Source organism: Vanacampus margaritifer, chromosome 2 (assembly GCF_051991255.1).
Source record: "Vanacampus margaritifer isolate UIUO_Vmar chromosome 2, RoL_Vmar_1.0, whole genome shotgun sequence".
Lineage (NCBI taxonomy): Eukaryota > Metazoa > Chordata > Actinopteri > Syngnathiformes > Syngnathidae > Vanacampus > Vanacampus margaritifer.
In genome coordinates, this window is record NC_135433.1 from 52636464 (window position 1) to 52661254 (window position 24791).

At 40.9% G+C, this 24791-nt stretch overlaps 1 protein-coding gene across 2 annotated transcripts; it reads left to right on the forward strand.

Annotated features, from left to right (window-relative positions):
* Positions 1 to 8862: 8862 nt before the first annotated feature.
* traf7 (TNF receptor-associated factor 7) lies at positions 8863 to 24138 on the forward strand. 2 transcript variants are annotated; one of them, XM_077558999.1, is made up of 22 exons: positions 8863 to 9016; positions 10037 to 10205; positions 10381 to 10474; positions 10571 to 10662; positions 10794 to 10910; positions 11088 to 11180; positions 11565 to 11598; positions 16132 to 16360; positions 16447 to 16581; positions 16673 to 16768; positions 18667 to 18788; positions 18868 to 18941; positions 19120 to 19168; positions 19293 to 19420; positions 20655 to 20737; positions 20832 to 20871; positions 20966 to 21082; positions 21750 to 21872; positions 22153 to 22272; positions 22393 to 22524; positions 22601 to 22720; positions 22800 to 24138. In XM_077558999.1, the coding sequence occupies exons 3-22, from the start codon at positions 10423 to 10425 to the stop codon at positions 22812 to 22814; spliced, it is 1971 nt and encodes a 656-aa protein (XP_077415125.1). In that variant the 5' UTR covers positions 8863 to 9016; positions 10037 to 10205; positions 10381 to 10422; the 3' UTR covers positions 22815 to 24138. The 2 variants fall into 2 exon arrangements, with proteins under 2 accessions (XP_077415125.1, XP_077415126.1); XM_077559000.1 differs by having other exon boundaries at positions 10574 to 10662.
* The last annotated feature ends 653 nt before the right edge of the window (positions 24139 to 24791 follow it).

Genomic DNA, 24791 nt, shown 5'->3' on the forward strand with positions numbered 1-24791 from the left:
CCCAAGTGAAGGAGTTCAAGTATCTTGGGGTCTTGTTCACGAGTGAGGGCAGGAGGGAGCGGTGCAACTTCTGCAGTGATGCAGACTCTGTACGTTGTGGTGAAGAAGGAGCTAAGTTGAAAGGCAAAGCTCTCGATTTACCGGTCGATCTACGTTTCTACCCTCACCTATGGTCGCGAACTGCGGGTCGTGACCATAGAAAGAACCGAAAGAACAAGATCACGGATACAAGCAGCCAAAATGAGTTTCCTCCACAGGGTGTCCGGGCTCTCCTTTAGAGATAGGGTGAGAGGCTCGGTCATTCAGGAGGGACTCAGTGTCGAGCCGCTACTCCTCCGCGTTGAGAGGAACCAGTTGAGGTAGCTCGGACATCCCTGGAGAGGTGTTCCGGGGATGTCCCACCGGCGGGAGGCCCCGGGGACGACCAAAGACAAGCTGGAGAGACTACAGTGTATGTCTCTCGGCTGGCCTGGGAACGCCTTGGGATCCCGTCGGAGGAGCTTGTTGAAGTGGGTTGGGGAGAGGGAAGTCTGGGCTTCCCTCCTAAAGCTGTTGCCCCCGCGACCCGACCTTGGATAAGCGGTAGAAGATGGATGGATGGATAAAAATAAATAGATTATTATGTGCTTCAAAGGTATGCTTTTGTGGATTCGTTTGGTTTGAATAACCTGCAGTATAATTTCACTACTGCATATCTTCCATCATTTGAAAAATGTTTTGTCTCCACACTAACCATTTTCCCCAAATGGTCGGTGGTTTGGCAAGGTACTCTTGGGTGCGAATCATGGTGGCCAGGATTGCGTTTCAGTGGAATCTCTTAGGCAAAGATCATTGATGGCAATAATGTTTGTCAGAACTCGGTAAGCAAAAATATAGGCACACGTGGCCAAAATGCAGCATTTTCCAGTCCCCAAAGGCTCGTGGGGCGTAGGAATAAGGTGGACACCAATTCAGTTTTGATAGTGTATATGGCTTTCCAACGATCATGGGATATTTTCTATGTGACACTTTTCATCCTCAAGAGAAGCTGGAAAGTGCCGCGACAGACGGAAGGAAATCAGCTCTGACAATATGGCCAAGCTGAGTTGAAAATTGTGCAGGGACTCCCATTATTCACATCTTGTCAGAGCATGATGGGTTGCTAATGGCCATTTCTCCTCTGTTGACATCAAAACACATTAGGCAGCCGTTTATTTTGTGAAGTGTAAAGGCAAAACACCAAAACAGTGTGCTGTATTGTATATTGGCAAATTACTAATCTGAAAATTAGAAGTGCGCATTGTGATTGAATGCTGTGCCCACTTAATATTGAATGTACTGAATACAGTCGCAGTTTTCAGAATAGGACTACAACTGCATACTTTATACTGAAGCTCAATTTGTCTGCTAGTGTGATTGAAAAATGGTACCCGCATAGTGGTGAACATTTTAAATGATGATTGCATCTCGACCAGTCAGCCAGAACATTAATTTTTTGATAACTAGATGACCATCACTACACAACATTTAAAGTCATAGACACCATGCATACCTCGATTGTTCCTGATATATCGTGCAAGATCCATGATCTGATTTTGCATATAGATTTTTGATCAACTAAGTACTAAGTACTTGCCTGGAATGCACAGTAGTCACTCCAAGCCGTCCTGTGAATTCCTATTTCAATGTGAAACTGCATTTTTTATTACAGAATTATGCACATGAATATATAAGGTGTTCAATGAAAGTAAAATGTTTAAGAAATAGCATGTGATAATTGAAGAGGGCTATCGATTACTGATGGTGTGCAGGGAGTGTTTCAGCCCTTACAGATGACGTCATGTCATTGTCCGTTATTTGTTATATCATTGAATGTATGGTCTGACTTTTTTTGTGATTTAGAAGAATACGTTGTCACATTCTAACTTTGTATAATTAATGATAATCTGATTATTTTTACAGCCAGCCAGTTCTACTAAGTTTCTAAATGATTTATCTTTCTTTTCCTCTGTCAGACTAGTTTTCACGTCTTAATTCTGCAAAAAATGCAATATATTTGAAAGCTCACCATTTGCGTGCAGGGAGGAGAACATCTCAAACTTGGAGTGGCTCACACAGATGGGGCAGCAGTGGTTATGGGAGTTCCATCAGCGTGGAGATTTGTCTTACTCAGCACTAATCATTAATTCATGATGCACAGCTTAATGGATGTTGGGATCAGAAACCTCTGCTATAAATTACTCAAGTTACAAACTAACAAAATTCAAAGTCAGAGGTGATGTTGTGCACTCTGCAAATTGATTGTGTGTGTGAAAAATAGACCAATCAATTAAAGTACATGACAACATCGCTCACTAGCCAGCTGTTAATAATGCACTAAGAGAAGAAGAACAGTACCTTGAACAGTACACATATCAAAACGTTTTGCTTTTTTTGTTGTTGTTGCGTACACCCATTGTTTTCTCCATTCTATCCCCTCCAGGCCCCCTAACATTAGCCTACTCCTCCATTGTGTGTCTCTAATCCTGTGTGTCTGCTTGTGGGGGAGTGGCATGTGGCTCAGCTGCACTTTAGCCCCTAATGGACCCAGTTATGGTGGAGAGATGCCACCCTGTTGTCTTAATTCAGGTCAAGTATGCATGTGTGCGTGCAACTGCGCATGCATATGTCTGTTTGGCTGCATGAGACCCATGTGTATTTTCTGCTTATGGTTGCCAGATATTATTGTTAGAACTGTGCAAACTCATACAATACATACAATACATACACCATTTCAAGTTAATTTATCTTATACTAAAGAATGCTTGTACAATTACATTAATTACATTACAGCTCAGACCTGCATGCGTGGGTCTGCAACGCACGGCTCCAGAGCGGCATGTGGCTCTTTAATTTCTTAAATAATGACTGTTTTATTTTAGCTTGTTTTTATTCAAATGGACACTGACTATTTTATTTGAAAGTTCAAAATGTCTTTTTTCAGGAGTCAGAATGGTTAGGTTGCAAACAGAAATAAAGATTGCACATTCTTTGTAGCGGCTCATTGAGTTAATAAATGGATTTAAAAAAATACATAGTACAAGTTAAAAAAAAAAAAGAAGGGGAAAAAAAAGACATATGTAGCATTATCGTCACATTTAACACGAAAAAGGCTTTGTGACTCCCAATGAAATTGTTATCTGGGTAGAAGGCCAAAATGGCTCTTTGAGTGTTTAAAGGTGCTTTGTGGAGTTTGTTACTTTTTTACTTGCGACTGCCACCTCTGGCCTTAAGTGTAACTACAGCCTCTGTGTCAAGCTCGTGCATGGTGCACGTGCGAGTACGTTCACTCGAATAAACTCTTCGGGGTTTTTTTTCTTCCAGTTTTCAACTGTGCTCAAAACTGGCCTCTTGTTTTTCAGTTTCCATCCCAATTGTGTTGTATGCAATGCTAACGCTAAATGTCCGCAGGGACGAGCATGACGGCACCCTCTACCACCCCATCTCTCCCCACCGTCAAGAAACTGTGGAGTGTTCGTCCCAAACACGCCACAATGAAGGGAAGATACAGGTTGATAACGTAACTGATAGCTGCGCAGTTTCAGTTAAAAAGTCAAGGCTCTTTGTATTCTTTGCTTTAAATCCAATTAACACTTAGCCTATATAGTGCTTTGGCAGCTACTCCATATGGTGGGTGCCCACAGCATTTACAAGGCCTCACATTCAGTAATTTAGAAACGTATCCATTGAACTGGAAAGTATAGTGGCAGCTAGCAGCATACTGAACGTTTTTCTGAGTTTAAATGGCTTACTTTTAACCAGGATCCCATTCGGCATTGTGGCCAAAAGGTCAGTTATTGTACCGAGTGGTGTTGTAGCCTACATAATAAATCCTTGTTTCCACTGATCAGCTGCATCCTATCACTTAGCTAGCTAGCTAATTAGCCGGGGACTGGGCACGCTCTGGTGCAAACTTCCTTCATGTTTTGCCGTACGCGACAGTGAGAGAAAGGCCAGCAAAAAACTACATACAGATGTGTTGATACACTGCTGTGATGGGCTCCACTGATAGTACTGCTGAACATTTGATTTGATGTTGATTAGCTAGTTAACTTTACTATTCATGTTACTTAGCATACACACTCATCCACTTCCAGGTATATCGTTTGGCTTCACAAGACGCATGCATCTGATCTGAGTACGAAAATGTATGATTCAATGTTTGCTTTTCTATACTCGCTCAAATCTCCATTTGAATCATCACTATTTTGTGCAGAGACCTATTAACATACATACAAGAGTGTTGTGTAACATGGAACCTTACTGTGTACATCAGATAAAGGTGCTTAGTTAAATTAATCCATGTTTTCTAGACCACATGTCCTCATTAGGATTTTGGAGTCTACTCGCTGACATGCAAAAAGAAGCAGACTGGTCACCAGTCAATTGCAGGCCACATACAGTATATACCATTAACTCCCGTTCACACCTATTGCTAATTCAAAGTCACCACATGCATGTTTTTAGAATATGGGAGGAGGCCAGAGTGCCCAGAGGAAATCCACACATCCACAGGGAAACAAACAAATCTCACCACAAGAAGACTAGAATAAGAAGAATATTGGCAGTTAATCTAAAATCACAGCTGGAAAAGCCCAAAAAATAAGACCTGTCATGAATTGTGCTCAAGCTTAAAATAAATCAAAGAGCAAATATCAACTATTTTTAAGTGGGAAACAAATCATTATGTGCTTTGAGTGATTAAAAATTCAGTGATGATGTAATGGCTAATACAATTTCAGAAGTCCGAACAGGCTGCCAAATGCGCTGTATACTATGAAGCGAACGATGGGCAAATATGATAATTGCTGCACTGACGGAACTCTTGGTGAATGCAGTGTGATGGTGTGGCGACTCTCCATCACTGGCAAAAAAAAAAAAGTGCATCCTTTTAGTGAGGCAATCTCAAAGTAGGCTGATATCAAGATAAGATGATTTGGCACATTTGACATTGCCAAGACTCACATAATAGCTGTACTAAGAAATGTTTCTGACATATGCGGCATCAGTTAAGAAATAAACAGGCCTTTCACCAAACTGGAAATATTAAATACATTGCCAAGTAGCAGCACTAAAACAGAAAAATTATCTGCCATGAGATTTTTTTTTTTTCAAGTTTACTGTATGTATCACGTCATCTGTTCTCATCAGACAAACAATTTCTAAATCAAATTATAATGTGGTGATGATAGAGGTTTTATTCTCAATCAGCCTTTATAGACAATGGCAAAAGGAGTCAATGTTCTGTGAAGACCGCAAAGAAGTGCTTAGTCATCATTCTGTAAATGCCTGGCAAAGATTTATTTGAAACACAGTACATTGTTTGGGCTATGTAATTAACATGAAAACAGTGCAAATTACGCGGTATTAATCTGTATTAATGTGGAAGGGCATCTCTCATTTTTTGATGTCCATTCAAATAGCTGTTGAAAACACTGTAGACAAAAAAGACCTAATGTGTTTGTGTGTTGGAACTGATTGAGTGTCTTTGAGTGTGTGCAGAAGGATGGAGTCTTGTCAGTGCTGTCCCACACAAAGAAGATAAAACTACTAATGGCCAGGGCTTCCTCTAATGGAACGCTGTGTGTATGTATACACTGCATATGTGTGTGCATGAATGTGTGTGTTTGTGTGCACGCGCACGCATCAACAAAGCTGCTGCATTCAATACATCTCTTATTCATGGATGCATTACGGCCATTCAGCCCTCACTGGTCTGTTTTTCTATTTACAGCTGCCTCTCTCCATCTGGACGTGCCGAAATCTCCTCACACACACCTACTCTTCCTCCAAGCTGCATAGCTGCTCAAATGAGCCGATAAAAGTCACTGCTGTCATCTCTCCCTTCATAGGACACGTTGAAATATTGCACTGAGCGTAAATGAAGACAAACATTTTCACGTGCAACATTGTTCTGTAAAAATTTACTTTTTGGCCTCCTTCCAAGCTGCAGGTTGCAATTGAGCTACATTCAAACTTGACAGCATGCTAAATTGTAAAAGTGCACGGCAGTTAACCATTATCTTGTACTTTATCTGGGGTACACCATGCATGAATTATAGTACTCAGTCAATCACAGGGCGCGGCCATATATTTTATCTTGAATTTATCCCCATTAGGGTCACGGGTGAGCTGGAGCCTTTCCAAGCTGTCTTTGGCCTAGAGGTGGGGGGCAGCATGTACTGGTTAACATGCAAGAATTCCTAAGCGAAAACCCTTGATGACTAAAAAGAACATAAATTCTCATCTTGCTTCTGCAAGGAATAAATAATTCCCAATACTTTTTGGAGAATATTTTATGGACTGAGAAGATGAAAGCTGAACATTTTTAAATGTATCTCGTTACATCTGGTGTGAATGTAACTCAGCAGAAAAATAGCATCATACCAACAGACAAAGATGATGGTGGTATGTGATGGTCTGGGGCTGCTTTGCTAATTCAGCACCTGGACAACTTGCTGTAGGAGTGATGGAACCATGAATTCTGCACTATAGCAGAAAATATTGAGAATGTTCGGCCATCAATTTGTGGCCTCAAAGTGAAGAACTCTTGGGTTCTGCAGCAGGAAAATGAAACACACCAGCAGGTCAGCTTCTGAATTGCTTTAAAATAAATAAATAAATAAATCAGAAAATTGATGGATGGATGGATAATAAATATATAAATAAATAAATACATGTTTGAGATTGGCTCTAGTCAAAAATGATTGAAATGCTGTGGTATGACGTAGAAAAGGGCGTTCACACTCGAAAACCGTCCAGTGTTGCTGAATTATAGCCAAGATATCTTAGCACAAAAAGAAAGAAAGACTCATTTCCATCCATCCATTTTTTTCCTCTTATTCCAGGACCAGGTCACAGGGGCAGCAGCTGAAGCAGGGAAGCCCAGACTATCCTGTTGTCAAGTATCTACAACATTGAGTGAACATCAGGGACAGCGCCTCTCAGTGCCGCAGTGTGGTTTTCATCCCGGCTGTGGACGAAACCTAAAATAAACATTTTTGCAATGAGGGAGGAAGGCGGAATAACCACAGAAAATACATGCAAGTGGGAGCATAAGAATGACAGGGTCCAAACAGGAAGGTTTGAGGTTTGAGTACATTCAAACAACAAACCTCTTAACTGAAGACACAAATGCTAAGTACTACTAACCAGTACGGACACTATTTACCCTTATACATTCACATTCACTCTTATGGGCATTTTAGCCAAATTAATATCCCTGTGTTTTGTTTTTGAAATGTGTGAAAAAAACTAGAGAACTTGGGTGAGAACCCACATTGAGAACATGATAACTCCCAGCACACTGAGATATGAATCTTGCTCAGTGCTAATTAGTCACTGCTGTGTTTGGTAGGATATTTTTCAACGATATGTATGCATTAAAAATAGCATTAAATATACAGCCTTAAAAAGCAGTAACACCCCAGGTGTAAATTCAAGGGCCTGAATGTTACACAGCCCTTCTGTCAATAACTGTACTGTACTATATTTATTTTCACATTTGAAATGTATTATCACACCACTTTAAATTATCTTCACAATATATGTTTTTGTTTACATTTTATGCAAAGATGGGAAACCCAGGTCCAGAAAAAAAAAATCCTTACACAGTTTAGCTTGAGCCGCAGGTGTTTCTACCTGCCAGTTGAGTAGAACGTTTTTACCTTCTGAACCTGGATTTCCCATCTCTGATTTTATCTGAGTACAGTACTCAAAAATCTAGTGTAGTATGTGTGTTTTTTCTTCATGGAGGCTATATTTGAAAAGAGACTGTTCAAACACTTAAATTGGAAGATGGCCAAGCAGCCCCCTCTGGTGGCAAAAACATAGACACTGCACAGTATAGTTGACCAAGTCCTTGTGACAACGTAATGATGAAGCAGCATGCTGCTCGTTTGAAGGCAAATTCGTTTTAACCACTTGACCAGATGTCACCAAGCTTTTTGAAACAGAGAGAGCTACTCTTGGCCACTGATTAATGCAGTTGGTTAATTAGTTTGACGCACTTCTGAAAATAACAGTGATAATAACAAAAATAATTTTTCTCAAATTCCCTTTATTAATGTCATATTATTATAAACAATTAATTATATTAATGTAAACGATCATAAATAAATGCACCAATAGATAACATATTCCTACTTGTTTAACAATATACAGATCTTTTATACATTTAAACATACCATTATGTAAGTACATAGGTGACAACAAAAACTAATGTCATAATAAGGTATATAATCTGATTGCTCAAATGTGCTGCTGGCATTTGTCTAATAATGTGATTATATGCACCCTACCTTACATAAAGTATACAAAAGTGATAATCAATGGTTAAAATATCTATATACTTGTTCTTTGTTTTACTTCATTGCAATTTATTTTTGACAGTACATGGCATGAAGTGTGTGTGTGTGTGTGTGTGCGTGTGCGTGTGTGTGCGTGCGCGCGCGCGCCGTGTGAGTGTGTGTGTGTGCGTGCGTGCGTGCGTGCATGCGTGCATATATATTTTATATATATATATATATATATATATATATATATATATATATATGTTGTTACTATAAGTTGTCTATTGTGTTATTTTTTATTTTATATTAATCTTATTTTGGATTAATTTATTTATTAGTTGTTACACCGTGGTTTCCCGTAAATGTGCCTGCGCTTGCCGCATCATGGTTCGATGCTTGCAAGGACCAATGACAACGCCACATGAGAGTGATAGTGGCTTTATTTGGGAATTGCGCGTTTACTGACAGCTCGAGCCAATGGCGTTTTCGCAAAGTCGGTCATGGGTAGTGTAGTCCAAACGATGAGGAGAGGAAAATATCCAACAAACAACAGTGCGCGTTCTACTACATATCCCAGCATGCCTTGCGATGTTTTAGCCACCGTATGTGCATGTGATGAGTGAGCTCAGCGAGGTGGGGGGAAAGGTGGAAAAAGGAATTTAGGAATTCGTCTGCAAACTTGGAGCAACGCTGTTGCTGAAACAATGGTATGTGCGTATATTAAACTCGACACCTTTTATAAAACATCCTCTTGCTAGCTACGGGAAAACGTCAACTATCCGTTGGCAGCGACCAGAGCATATTAAGAGATTCGTTTTGGTTGTGATTGCTAGTAGAAGACATTAGCTAACTTAAGCTAGCCAACAAGCCTGTTCAGCTAGCGTTAGCTACTTCACTATCGCAGTTAAAAATCGTTGCTGGCCAATCTGACAGCTGATACGATCGTTTGTTTTATGTTGCAATAATCCATCCCATTTTACATGCTCAAACTTGTAAAATCACTGACATTTGGTTAACTGACAAGATTCAACTTTGGTCCGTTATGCGTATCCGCCCCCCTTTTTTGGTGAGAGGTTCCCCTTTTACGGGAATTTCCTGGTTGCGCAAACACTCCGTGACGCGTAGTGCGGGGCGATTTTTGCAATCTCCTGGTTGTTTTTTTGCCGTCAGATGGTGCGGAGACCTTTGTCATTTTAGCTGACAGTTTGCATACCTCCATTTAAGCCGAGTCTGGTTGTTGTTCGGGTCGTTGGTTTTTGGCTGCCACTTCCTTCGCTCCCCTTTGTCTATGTGTTGCAGGCTCTGTCTGCCTCAGTGTGGCTTTAGAGTTGTTCATTTTCATTTTTGTTGTTGTTATAATCATTATTTTGCTGTATTTTAAGAAGGATAGGTGACAATTCTAATTCTGTATTTAATACCCATAAGGTTGGTCTTCTAAGGTCACAGTTACTTTTATCCATCCATTAGGAACATCTGCACCATACAATGGCATTCATCAGAAAGGCTTTTTCAAAGATAATTAATTATCCTACATTTCAATAGCTATGAAGTGCAAAATGTGCAATACGACTCTCAATGTGACTGTGCATTTATACAAATTGCAATTTAAACAGACATCTTTTAAACTAAGCAGAATTTTTCTTTGCATAGTCTGAATTTGTCATAAAGCCCTTGGATTCCATAAGTGTGAAAACAGTTCTTTCATTTTCTTCCATGTGTCTTTCCAGGCCTAGACAACCACCTGGCTGCTCCTGTGGTCCTTCCCATGTTTGTGTGCGGCAAGTAATGAGCAGCAGCCAGACGTGATAGTACAACAGATAATCCAGTAAAACAGAAACAGTCACAACCATCATTCCCATCAGCCCCTTCACCCCCAAGGCTGACTCAGCTTGTAGGGTGAGACAAAATAGATGCATAAGTGTACTGCACATTGCACAAAAGTTTCAGTGTATAATACATTTACAAATGTAATAATGCTTGGATTGACATTTTCATTTTTAGCTAGGTGTAATATTAAACCACATTTAACAAAAATACATGTTCCAAATGTTCTTGTTTGTTTTTAAATAAGGCAATCACTCGTGAAATTGTCCTCACGTTGCTGCAGAGCAGGATGGAGGCATCATTCGGTCCAACATTTGCAGCGGTGGCTGCTGGAGCAAAAGGTGAAACACAGATGACATCACCAACTACTTTTCAATTCATTTCATTTTTATTTGCTGTCGCTGATCTAATCTATTAAAAAATATTACTGTTTTCAGCAGAAACATCTAGCACTTATAAGCAACATCGAAGAACTCCCTCCTCCTCCAGCACTTTGACCTACTCCCCTCGCGATGATGATGACGGAATGGTACTCATTCACACATTTTTCTTAGTAATAATGCACCTTTTCAACTGAGAAAATGGTAACACAAAATTCAGGTCAAACTGAATCTGAATCCTTATCATCTGACACTCTCTTCAATGACCCCTTTGTTTAAGCCACCCATTGGTACTCCTCGAAGGTCAGATTCTGCCATCTCAGTGCGATCTCTCCATTCAGAGTCCAACATGTCCTTGCGCTCCACTTTCTCTCTGCATGAAGAGGAAGAAGACATGGTGGGTCTAACACCCAGCACTTGCATACATGACATATGCAGCACTTAATTTACTTAATTTAATTATTGTAATTTCTTTATGTGTTTTGGTTTTCCATTTTCGGCATTGCTTTCCTTGATTTTATTTCGGCGTATTTCAACATGTTACTGAAACAAAATGGTCTGTGTGCATGTGTAGGAGCCCCAGGTATTTGCAGAACAGCCATCAGTGAAACTGTGCTGCCAGTTGTGCTGTAACGTTTTCAAGGATCCTGTTATCACCACTTGTGGGGTAAGTTTACAGCTGTCAAACTTTCTGACCCTCTATCCATCGGCACCGTGTTGTTGTGTGTCATTTTCTGTAAAGCAATAACCTTGGTGTCTTAAACATTCCTTTTCAGAAGCCTAGCAGCATACCATTGTTATATTGCTTTGCATGTTAACTAACAATAAGATATAACCAGTAAAGTCACAGTTAATATTATCTTTTTGCATTATGTTTTCATATCTTAAAGTATGTTACCTATTTAACCGATAAGTGTACACAGTAATTGAGTATTAGTTTAATTTTAAAATTAGTCCCAGTAAACTGGAGAAGCAAGCTTAGTTAAATTGTTGTGCCAAGACAGTGGTCATTTCTAGAAATGGACTGACAAAATGTGATTATTTTCCTCAGCACACCTTCTGCAGACGATGTGCATTGACCTCAGGTGAGTTTGAATAGTGTTGGCTATAATATATTATAATATATATGTTATATTATATATATCAGGGGTGTCAAAACTAGTGTGTTAATAACAAGTTAACTTTACGTCCCTATAGTGCAAAAAAAAAAAAATTCAACATTGATTAACACGCGCGCCTTATTTGGAAAGTCATGTACTTGGGGAAATTCTGGCAGCAATGCAGCAGACACGTCTACATATGAATTAGCCTCTAGAAATGCACCTTAGGCAATATACACAATGTTTAAAGAGGATAATTAAAGCTACATTGGAAGACCCATTTGGACTATGAAGCATTACCACCTCTTTCCCAAACGCAGTTTGGTAGACTGCTGGTTCGCAGTTACCACAGAGCAAAGATGCTACAGCTTTAAAATGGTCTACAGGGGCACTCACTCACAGATCCCCTTTGAGAGCCAAGAGCTGAGTTTATATTATGCTTTGTCTTATCACTTGGAATGACTCCAAGTGACCTGCTCTTTAGATGTGAGGTGTGTTTTATTCAGCAACCCCAGCTCGTGTTGCATCATTTGCGTTATTCCAGGCTTGTTTGCTGGAAAGCTGCATTCCTAATGACAATGCACATTAACAAAATAAAAAGCATACAAGATTGTGCAAAAAAAAAGTCAGTATTAGTCAGTAACACAACTCAACAATAACAAATATAATCAGAGATGCAAGCAGCTATGAAGGGCCCTTGCAGCCCGGGCCACTTTGGCATATTTGCATGTCGGGGTACTGCCACGTTGGAATTTGAATTGGCTTCAATAGACTTCTTTTGTAGGTCTTGTGCTCTTTCATATACCTCGAAATTTTAGTAAATCTTGCTGAAACTTAATACACTATAAAATATTGCTCATTTTGATGTGTGTGCCAAGTTTCATGATTTTTCGTGCATGTTTAAGCCTTCAAAATCAGCGTAGCTTTTTTTGCATTTTCACAGCAACATTGTTTTGCTAAAACATCATGAAGGCCTAAAATTTCTTCTGAGCAAAAAATGAGGTAGTTAACCCGCTTGGAGAAAAGCGCTGAAGAAAAAAAACATGTATTTATTTTTTGCTAGTAAGTGGCGCTATTAGTATGATGAAATATAGGTTCATAGATGTCTTTAGGACTGGACACTCATCAAATGTGTGAAATTTGGAGAAGCTGTGATCATCTGCGTCAAGTTAAAACAGCTTTTATTGTCACGGTGAATCATCAGACTTTGCGACAACGTAATGGCCACGTTCTTTGTCAAAAAGTCACAATATTCGGTCTGATGCATGATCAACATCTTAAGGCTTTTCTGTAAAAAATAAAATTTCTTGTCACCACTCAGTGGCGCGACATTTATAACTGAATATTGTCATATAGATGTCTTCAGGTCATGACTATTAAGATGCATGTGAAGTTTTGGGATTTTGTTTGAAGCATGTACTGTACACTGGATTTATTAAGCACTTCCTCATTCATGGCAAAGCAAATATGAAACACAAAATTTTATGTGCTGCCCCCGACATATAAGATGAAGATAGAAGAAGAAGAAGAAGAAGCTAAGATTTTTTCCCCCCCAATTGTTGTCCCAGGTCTTGAGATGGTACAGCCCAAGTTTGAAGTCAATCGGATAAAAAACTGTAAGACAAAGGGGCACCTGTAAATGAAAAACTGGGCCAACGTATATTAAAAATAAATAAATAAATATATATATATATATATGTATCATAGCTCACTTCCTGTACATTTTAGGATATGTCTTCTACTGACTTTTTTTTTGTAAGTCTCAGGGTGCTACACGTGGCTCCTAATTTTTGTAGCCCTAGGTCCAACGTGCTGGGATAGGGCTCCATTAGGGGGCACTACAGAGCCATTTTGTTTTCATCATTTATGACAACTTTAAAATATCAAAATTTTCACCAGGCCCAACGAGTGTGCAAAGTTTGAGTTTTCGTATATTTTTAGGATCCCCAACATTGTCCTTGATTTTGGAAAATAAAAATAAAAATGCATTTCTACAGATACAATAGGGACCTTGCAAGAGGGTGCCGCTCGGGCCCTAATAAAAATCTATATAGTGTACTTGTCGGGACTGTGGACTTGTAATTTACAATGACCAAAATGGGCAGGAGTCCACAAGTTGCTTCATGTCGCAAATAATTTGCTCTTAAATTGGAAATAAAAATGTACTGTTCCTATATCTAACACCCAATATGATGCTAATGCCATTTTGTGGCGTAAAATTGACCTCAACACAAATCTATGGCTCTGTGTTTTACACTCATTTTAACTTGTATATTTTTAACTTTATGAATTACTTTACAATTACTTAAACAATGAAGTAAAATATACAACCAGATTTGTATTATGTAAGCATATTTCTCAACTTTTATGCTAGATAACAAATATCAAACAATTGAATAGAAATATGTTATTGAACATTTAGAGCCAATACAAAATGTATGCCCAATTTGCGATTAATTGCAAGTTAATGTGAATGTGAATCATGCAATTAATTCCTGACTGCCATTGTTATTATTATTATCATTATTAATATTATTTTAACATGTAGTTAAGAATGCTCAAGAAGATGAAAAGTAATCCTTGAGTGTCTGCTAAATACTCGATACACGCTAATATTTCTTGATATAGTCATGATAAGTAAAACATAAGTTAAACTTGTGCCCAAAACATTGCTACAATTTAGAAATTTGCAAAAGAACATATCAATGTTCAAAAGTGCTTTTGGCAAACTATTTGGTGAACAGATGACGCCAAACTTGAGGTATTTGGAAGGTATTTGAACTGTGTGTGAAGAAGAAAAAAGCACACTACACTGCCATCAAAACCTCATCCCAACTGTGAAAAATTGTGTCTTTGGTGTGGGATTGTTTTGCTAATGCCAAACTCAAACTACGCGACTTTTTTGTCTTTCACGGCAGTCGCGCTGTCAGATTACCCGATTAATTCGTTCTGTGTCATGGACCAGACATGTAGTCACACTACAAGTCCGAACCCGACAAGACACCACCCGATCATCGCGTGCTGTAATGCCAAAAGCACCGCGTCGGCACTGGTTGTCGGGGAGGCGGAACAAGAAAAGTGTCAGGAAGGGGGTGCGTTTGTATGAATGGAGCACGCGGGACAAGAGCGGCCGTGCCATTCTGCATAAACATGAGCGCATTGCTCTCGCTCCCTGCTCGGTAGTTATCAAACACTGAAATATTATATTATGTTTGAATAATTTGTGTAATTTATACTGCTTAAATATTTATTCGTATTTGACTTGTTTTAGTATATAGTGCATTTGATACGCGCATTCACTACGAACCGCCCTTCGAGGGGGAGAAAAGCCCAGCCCGACTTCTATAAAAACATACTCTATATGTCTGTCCCAAAGATGTTCCCATCCCTACTTATACCCAAATAAATACTTAAAAAATATATATTAGAGCGACAGTCAGAATATTTTTTTTGTAAGCTACTCTACACGTCGCCGTTTCTCCTCTCTCTCGTCTCCGCTGTTGCCTGACGATGGCAATGTTGGGAGGTGCATGGCTCCCGTCCATAAAATCAAAAATAATGTGACCTTTGATATTATTAAGAGTGTGTGTTACTCATATTAAATGGCAACAAATATGCACAATGTGTGCGCTATAGGAGTTCAAGCAGCAGCGCCGCAGAGGGGTATTTATTTAATTTTTCCCCGGGTTCACCTGTCTGGCCAAGTCCCATGAGATATCCAGGGGAGAAATAAATATATTAAAATAAATAAATAAAAAGGAGCTAGAACGTGCTCGTCAGTGTGTGATTGACGTTTCGCTCCCTCTCGCTATTGGTCAATGCTGCGGAACCAAAAGGACGACGACGTAGGTATGTCACATTGTGCGACAAGACGAGCAAAAATTCTGACATGCTATACTTTTGTCGTGATGGTCGTGAATCGTCCCAGACAACAGGCGACCAATCGTTAAACGTGTCACACTACACGGGCGACGCTACGTCATGACAATTCAAAATTGTCTGCGACACGTCGGTCGGGCCAAAATCGGGCTATTTTCTTGTAGTCTGACCAAGGCATAACTCGGACTAGAATGAATGGAAAAATGTTTATCAAGGCCTCTGTCTGCCAATTGGAGAAAGGACAAAGAGTGGCTGATGCAATAGAACAGCCACCCAAATGACAAAATGAACTCCTCTTCAACAGAAGCAAATAACCCTCCTGGAATTGATAGACTGGCGTGACCTCAAAAAAGCAATTCACATCAGACAGCCGACCAATATTGCTGCACTCACACAGTTTTGGAATAACTAATGGCACTGAATACGTCCTAACTTTTGTGCAGATCTGATCTACAACTACAGTAAACATTTGATTGAGTTTAATGCTGTCAGACGAGTTACTAAATCCAAAGTTTGACATCCATTTTCCACCATGCATTGTGATGGGTCCACATTGGGCTCAATAAAATACAAATGTACTTTTCCTTGCAGTTGATTATTTGAAATTAAGTTTAACGTTGCTGCTTGTCCCCCTTGCAGACAAGTGTCCTGTGGATGCGGCAAAGCTGACAGTTGTGGTCAACAACATTGCGGTTGCTGAGCAGATCGGCGAGTTGTTCATTCACTGTAAATACGGCTGCAGGGCCACTGTCAGTGGTGCGGCCGCGGGGGCGGGTGGGGCCTCCAACACCACCGTGGCGGGGAAGCCCGGAGCGTATGAGGTGGACCCAGTGGGCTGCCCCTTCACCATCAAACTATCTGCACGCAAGTACGACATACGTGAACATGAAGAAGCACCGCATCCAATGTTGAACTTGTCCACCTCAACATGACACTACATCTGTCACTGTGCAGAGAACATGAAGCCAGTTGTGACTACAGGCCAGTCCGCTGCCCCAACAACCCCTCGTGCCCCCCGCTGCTCACCATGAACCTGGAGGCGCACCTGAAAGAATGTGAGCATATCAAGTGTCCACACTCAAAATATGGGTAAGGCTTTAAAAACAAATTTCACGTCATCTTGCGCTAACCGTATTTGGGGTCACTTCTTTGCATCTCACATGCTGCCTATTGCCAACAGGTGTACTTTCATTGGTAATCAGGACACATATGAAACACACCTGGAGATGTGTAAATTTGAAGGGCTGAAGGAGTTTCTGCAGCAGACGGATGACAGGTGAAGATATGCAACTCCACAAACTGGACACATCAATCAAGCAGTCTTATCGTATTTTCACGACTATAAGGCGCACTTTAAAGTCTTACATTTTCTCAAAAATCGACGGTGCGCCTAATAGTCAGGTGCACCTTATGTGTGGACCAAGGTCCAAAATCTGACTGTGTGGGAGGACTTCCCGCGACACATTGCTTATATACAAGAAAGATGGACCTGATTGAGGACAGACATGAGAGCACGGAAGAGTAAACTTGGTGGCGACTTATCCAGCCCCTCCTCTCCCTCTCCCCCTGTCCCATCCCCCACCCCCACGTGTTCGCTCTACCAATGTGACTTGTTGTCTTCAAACTTATGCCATGGCGCTAAAGCATTCATGTTCAGTGAGCATGTCCTCTTTTTTTTCTTTATTGCTTGTTTGAGCTTAACAAGCCACTTACAAGTTAATTGTTTGATTGACAGCTCTCTCCAAAACAGAGCGGTCTACTCACGCAGGAAGTGAGGGAGATGGAACATACAAAGTGCAAAGGGGTGTCCGGGCTTTACTACTACATACAGTAGTGTACTGTATTGTTTCCTTTTTAATGCTTTTGAGAGAGCTCAGTATGGTTCATTCGGTAATTTTACCTATTCAACATGTCATCATCAATGCTCTTTTTTTTTTTTAAATTTAATTTTTATTTTTATTTTGTATGTGTGGGTGTGTGTACTCATTTATTCACCTAAAACCTATTAAAAATCCCATACCGTTCACCTAAACCGAATCCAGCTAGAATCGTGAGGTTGTCAGGAGACCCGAGAAAGGATCAAAGAAAAGAAAGGAAAGTGAAATCCAGCACCGATCAGACATCACCTACTACCCACCGGGTTACCAACCAGGCTTTCACCAACCCCAGAAACATCTAAATTCCAACAAATTGGGAAGACCTCAAGAGACCAAAGGAGACTTAGGAAAGGAAGGAAGAGAGCAGAGTGAGATCCACAGACTTCAGCTTCCACCGATTCAACGACCAGAGGAAGAAGCAGATTGTGTTTGAATTTCGATAGATGCTGGTATGGTGGATCTGGCATACATGAAAACCTCCACCAAAGAGGGGAGCCGTCGACCCCGGCCAGGACAAAGCAAGCACAACCCCCCCAGGGCCCCCAGGCCACGGCAGCGCCAAGGCACAACCCCCGGGCCTTGCAAGGCCCACCGGCCGGAGAGCAAACCCAGGAGCGCCCCTCACCCCAACACGGCTCGCGCCCCCAGCCCAACGCAGCAAAAACGGGCACGGCAGGCCCGCCAGGCCCGCCAGGCAACCCACCAGCCCACAGACCCCAGGCCCCCGCCCCCCCCCCCCCCAACAACCGCCAGCCCCCCAAACCCCGGGGACCCCCCGTACCCAAGCATCGGTGCCGGAGAGGGGCCGGCCAGCGGAGCGGCGAAGGCACCTGCGCCCACCCGACCTACAAGCCACGTGGTGGGACGAAACACTGGGGGCGGATGGTGAGATGGGAGCACCGGGAGACGGCCGGCACCCCCGAAACCCAGGCCCAGCAGGGAAAGGCCCCGGTCGTCACCCCAACGTTCTTAGTTAAAGCTAACCCTGTTACTGTTACAGCTCGCCGACTCCATTCGCTGCCTTTTTAAAAACATGTGCTAGCACTAGCATATGTTTTAGCATAATGGCATGCTACCATATGTTTTCAGCTAGCGTATGTTTAACCGTGCGTGCGCCCAGTAGAGCGGTGCGCCTTATGTGTGTGTTAAACACAGAAATAGTACCCATGCCTTCCCCTTATAATACGGTGCGCCTTATGGTCGTGAAAATACGGTATATTTTACCATGTCCATCAAGTGGCTGACAGTTGCATCTCATCTCACTGGATGTCCTCTCATTGACTTTTGACCCCCTCAGATTCCATGAGATGCAGCTGACTTTAGCTCAGAAGGACCAAGACATTGCATTCCTGCGCTCTATGTTGGGAAAACTGTCTGAGAAATTAGATCAGCTAGAAAAAAACCTGGAGCTCAAGTTTGGTAAGTGTCAAACTGAAAGAGAGAGTTTCTTTACATTGTTTGTCTCAAGTGGTGGCTACACATTATTTGTGTGTTAAAGATATGCTGGATGAGAATCAGAGTAAACTGGGAGAGGACCTTATGGAATTTCGCCGAGATGCTTCCATGCTAAATGTGAGTACAAATGTAAACATCAGTTTAAAAAGCTTTATAGTTTTTGTTCTAATTCATGGCTTTTTTATTATTAGTAGTTTTTTAAATTTTACTCCACTTCAATACTTCCCTTTCAGTTAAGGTTGTACGTAACAGGACACAACAAAAGTTTCTTACCAGTTTGCATGTGTTTGTACAGGACGAGCTGTCCCACATCAATGCGAGACTCAACATGGGGATCTTAGGCTGTAAGAATCTTTGTTTCTTTAATATATTTTAAATTCAAATTTCCTTCTCATTCTTTCACATCTTAATAGGTTTGCTGTCTTCACGCTGTATCTTTATTTATGGCTTTTTTCCCCCTTCATGTAGCATATGACCCGCAGCAGATTTTCAAGTGTAAAGGCACATTTGTCGGCCATCAGGGACCTGTTTGGTGTCTTTGCGTGTACTCCACTGGGGACCTGCTCTTTTCTGGCTCCTCAGACAAGACCATCAAGGTAGCACACAGCACTCACATGCACACACTCTCATTCACACAGTTTGTTTGCCGCCTGATGTATTTTGGATGGCTGCCTGAGTAATTGGCTCAACTGGAAACCTGGTATGGTACTTACAAACACACAGACAACCATGTATGTCTCGTAGCATGCTGCTATTTTTCTGGTTTGTCAAATGTAATTGCGTTATGCCATTTTTTTGTTCTGAAAGATTCAATGTCACCTTATTGCTTGTTGAAATTTGACCACTACCAACATAATGTTTCCTTTTTATTGGTCACATTTATTACAGATGTGGAATTATTTCACACTATACACTAACTAGTGTACTTTATGTGTTTTTTGTTTTTATTAAAGGGGAAGTCAACCTTAAATATGTTGACAATAATATGTTATATATGACCTCACTAGACTAAACATGGTATTCTGATTAATGTTACATTTGTGGAGTATGAATTATCAAGTAAAATCCAGCTTTTTTTTTTTTTAATCCATTCCATGGGGCGGCCATTTTGCCACTTATTGTCCACTGAAGATGACATCACAGTTGCTCAGGCAACGACCAATCACTCACAGCTTGTGTCCAAATTCACAAGGCTGGGTCCTCCGAAGGCCGAATTTGTCGGCTGCATGACGTCACACTTGCATATGAATGAATTGCCAATTGACCGACACTCCATTCATGTGTCAGTCTGTGCGTGTTGTCGAGTCGCGCCAGGACTGACGTCATGCAGCTGACAAATTCGGCCTTCGGAGGACCCAACCTTGTGAATTTGGACACAGGCACAGCTCCCCTGTTTTCTGAAGCTGAGCTGTGATTGTTTTTTACCTGAGACCTGAGCAACTGTGATGTGTTTTTCACTCGACAAGTGGCAAAATGGCCGCCTTCTGATATTGATAAAAAAAAACAGCTGGATTTTGCTACTGAACTCATATTTCACTAACACAATAACAACCAGAATACCATATTTAGACTAGTGGGGCTGCATAGAACATATTATTGTAAAAAGCAATGTTTTTGTGTTAACTTCCGCTTTAAATCACATTGCTATTCTGAGTCTCAATATGCCCTTCACTCACTCACCTCGGCTGAAAGTTTTCCACACACAGTACTGTTTTATACAAAAGCTAGGAATTATGGATTTGATTCTGAAAGTTAGTGTTAAATCATGTATGAGACTTGAGTCTCTCTTCTGGGTTGAAGTAGCACGCATAAAGTTTTGCCTGCCCTTAGGTGTGGGACACGTGCACCACCTACAAATGTCAGAAAACCCTGGAAGGACATGATGGCATCGTGCTGGCGCTCTGCATCCAGGGGTAATCATCACATTTGCACAAACACACGAGCTGGCTTCGAATGGGCCGCCCATTCGTCAAAGCATGATTTGAGCGTGCATATTTGTCTCCATAGAAACCGCCTCTACAGTGGCTCTGCAGACTGCACCATCATTGTAAGGAACATTCCTCTCCATTGTTAGCTGCTATTTAAAACAAAGTTATCCAGGTGCACTGAAAGTGTGCGCTTGTGTTGTGCACTTTGTGTAGGTGTGGGATATCCAGACCTTGCAGAAAGTCAACACCATTCGTGCCCATGACAACCCTGTTTGTACGCTGGTCTCGTCCCACAACATGCTGTTTAGCGGCTCTCTCAAGGCCATCAAGGTACAGCGACAGCTCATCTCGCACAATATTTGTGGACTCCACTCTCTTCCGAGTCATGAAACATGGACGCGTGTTATGCAGGAGGCAACTAATAGATGAGTCTGAAGGCTGCAATATCTGTTTCCATGGTTACTGGGAGGGAAGCAGAGAAGAGGTGTCTGAGAGTCTCTATATTGTTTTGCACTCCTTTTCGCTTTACTGTGTTTTTATTTTTTGCTACGTTTCGCTACTTTTAGCAGCTCCTCCATAATAAATGATTTGAATGCCCTTGGCTGGCATTATAACCTTTGTCAACTCACACAGCCTACTTACACTACAAGACTGTCGCCAAGTTGACTACGTGAACAGTATGCTCATGTGTTCCTGTGATGTCAAGCTTTAGCTCAATTTACATAATCTGCTTCTGCTTCGCTGCGCTCTCTTTCATGATTAGAAAAAAGGAAATTAGGCAAAATATGTGCGCGAAATACAAAAGAAATGCCAGCACAAAAGACAACACAGGTAATATTCACTTGGAGGTATTCAACATAAACAGTTCGGAATGCCTGAAGCGCACTTGTTTAGATACATTTTTGCTCACATTACAAAGAAGAAAAAAATCAACCAATAGACACTGTATTGAAAGGAACGTGTTCCTAATATTGTGGCTGTGTGCATTTGTGTGTAGGTGTGGGACATCGTGGGGACAGAGTTAAAGCTGAAGAAGGAGTTGACCGGGTTGAATCACTGGGTCCGAGCACTGGTGGCCTCCCAGAACCACCTGTACAGCGGATCATATCAGACCATCAAGGTATGTACAAAATACTCACATTTTGGTCGACACTACTGTTGATTTTTCATACTGGCATGAAGAGCAATGGGGTTAAAATTCAGTTAAATGTTTTTAATAATATATATATATTTTTTTTATTATGTATTGACATATTGTCCCTTTCACAGAATGGTTGGTGTACACTTTGATTTCATTACTATCTGATCCAATATGTGGCTGTGGCGCTGCCTCCAGATCACACAAACAAACCCAAAAACTTTTTTTTTTGAGAATTGTTTCTCTCTTCTTGACCTTTCAGATTTGGGACATCCGCTCCTTGGAATGTGTCCACGTCTTGCAGACCAGTGGGGGCAGTGTCTACTCCATCGCCGTCACCAATCATCACATAGTGTGCGGCACCTATGAAAACCTCATTCATGTAAGATCCAAATGCACACGCACACTTTGAATTCACTTTTCTTCCCATTGCCACAATGTCTGACTTCTGTGTTGTAATATTAGTGTTTGAGACAAGTGAGATGTTGTGTGTCTTGTCCAGGTGTGGGACATTGAGTCCAAAGAGCAGGTGCGGACTCTGACAGGTCACGTGGGAACAGTTTATGCTCTGGCCGTCATCTCCACGCCCGACCAGACCAAAGTGTTCAGTGCCTCCTACGATCGTTCACTAAGGGTTAGAAAAGTTGATTCTGTTTGGCTTTGATATGCGACCTAGTGTAAATGCAGTGATTAAATGATTGTGTGTTCAGGTGTGGAGCATGGACAACATGATCTGCACCCAGACCCTGCTCAGACATCAGGGCAGCGTCACAGCTCTGGCCGTGTCCCGAGGTCGCCTCTTCTCTGGAGCGGTGGACAGCACAGTGAAGGTACATGAAAGTTTGACATCACATCTTGTGAACAGATTGACGCAGGTGTTCATTTGACCTTTGCCGTGTGTGTCCCCAGGTGTGGACATGCTGAATGGAGAGCAGAGATCTTAACGTTTGTCTGTGTCAGACAGACATCTCAAACGCCAACATTTTGTCTTGTTGTTTATTCGACTTCACAGCCACGGTCCAACAAGTTTTTGCTCGGAGAACCTTTGACCCTTCAAGGTCCTCGGCGATCTCATCACATTGTGCATTATGGCAAGCTGTCGTACGGTCGGCTGACTGACTCAATGCTTTGTGCCTGTAAATGATTTTAATGACATAACCGTTTCCTTCTACATCGCAGCTAAATAGTTGATGCCGAGAAGAAATTCATCAGGGCTGGTTTCACAAACATGCTTTTTACATTATGTTCATGTACAGTAATAAACAGCCTCCCCAATTTCCTGTTTACAATATTTTATAAAATGAGATTACACTTGAGGGAGACTGAAAAAAAATCTGATCATTTTTCCTCCGCAACTCAGCTTTGTGAAACCAGCTTTAGCAACACTAAGGAACTTTCAGTTTGTTGATTATGGCGGTGCCATGTGGACAAAAGCGGTAATGTTATGCCTGAAGGAAGATCACATTTCCCATGACGACAAACGCATTGCGCCGTTTTTGAGCTCAGATTGACTTCCGGTCTTTGTAATGAAAGGGGGAAGTGACGTATCTCATAAAGCAGTTTTTTTGTGTGGCAGTGTTCCTACCATTCTCCTCAAAGTTGCTTAGTGCCAGTAAAAATAATACAGACCCCCTCAGGCCATGACAAAGGTATCATTCAACTAGTTTTAAGTTGTTTCATCAGAATAGTTATGAAAATATTTTATTAAGGTTGAAAAGTTCCTTAGTGCTACTTTAATAGGACAGACGTTATATAGCTCGACCACTTGTGCAGACTAACACGCGATGAACATATATTAGTTTGTGTGTTTTAACGAGTGCCATATGTAAGTGGTTCGAGGATGAGCTACTCTGATTGTTTAACATCATGTGGCAACAATGAGTGGAACACATTAACACTACATCATGAGATTAGTGTACATGTGTTAACAGTCAGCAGGAAGTGATGGCAGACTCGTAATCAACTCACAGAAGAAGCAAAGTGCCACTGGGCGAATGTGATGTGCAATCGCCCATATTGGGTTAAATATAAGCCTGTAGTCATAGCAACATGTTGACACATCACATTTATAAGTAGGGTGCACCCACTGAACATATACTAAAAATGTTACAAAGTATTTTGCTTTTATGTTAGTGCACATCTGGCCACTACTTAGAGATTCCTTCTATACGTGTAATTGTGTAAGATCAAGTTGATCATCGATCAATAAAAACTGTTGTACAATTTGACAACTGTGTGATTTAACTGAGCTTTGATTTAATGTGATTTTTGTTCCTTCAAGTGTTGTACCTTTTTTGGTTTTGTTTGAACATGTATGGGAGCATGCTAAAGTTTGACGGTGTTAGCTACTCAAAAAGTTAGATATTTGGCTTTCTGGTGAAAATTTTACATGAACCCAATATGCATTGTAACCTTTTATAGGACAACCTAATTCAAACTTTTGAATGCACGTCCAACTGTTCACTTCACCATACGATGACTCATCGGCTCACACCATTGAAGCATGGACATGCCCTCCGCATCAAATTTAAATAGAAAATAGACAAATTTACCCATCTTGATGATGAAAAATCGTGGACATGATTGGATTAAAAGGAAAAGCTTAAGACAAAGCACTATCTATGTGATATATATATATGATATGTGTGTATATATATGTATATATATATATATGTGTGTGTATATATATATGTATATATACGTTTATGTATACATATATATATGTGTGTATATATATTTATTTATATTAGCGCTGTCAAATGATTACATTTTTAATCAGATTAATCACATCTTAGAATTTTGATTAATCACGATTAATCATTTAATAAAAAAGTCTTTTTTTTCTCCTTGTAATTAGTTAATATCTGTAATTGCCTATCGAGGCCACAAGATGCCAGCAAA

Excerpts from the sequence above, each read along its gene's own strand:
- traf7 (XM_077558999.1), top strand. The coding sequence starts at position 10,423 with ATGGAGGCATCATTCGGTCCAACATTTGCAGCGGTGGCTGCTGGAGCA. Across the intron at positions 18,942-19,119 it reads GAGATGCTTCCATGCTAAAT|GACGAGCTGTCCCACATCAA; the intron begins GTGAGTACAAAT and ends GTGTTTGTACAG. Across the intron at positions 19,421-20,654 it reads CCTCAGACAAGACCATCAAG|GTGTGGGACACGTGCACCAC; the intron begins GTAGCACACAGC and ends GCCTGCCCTTAG.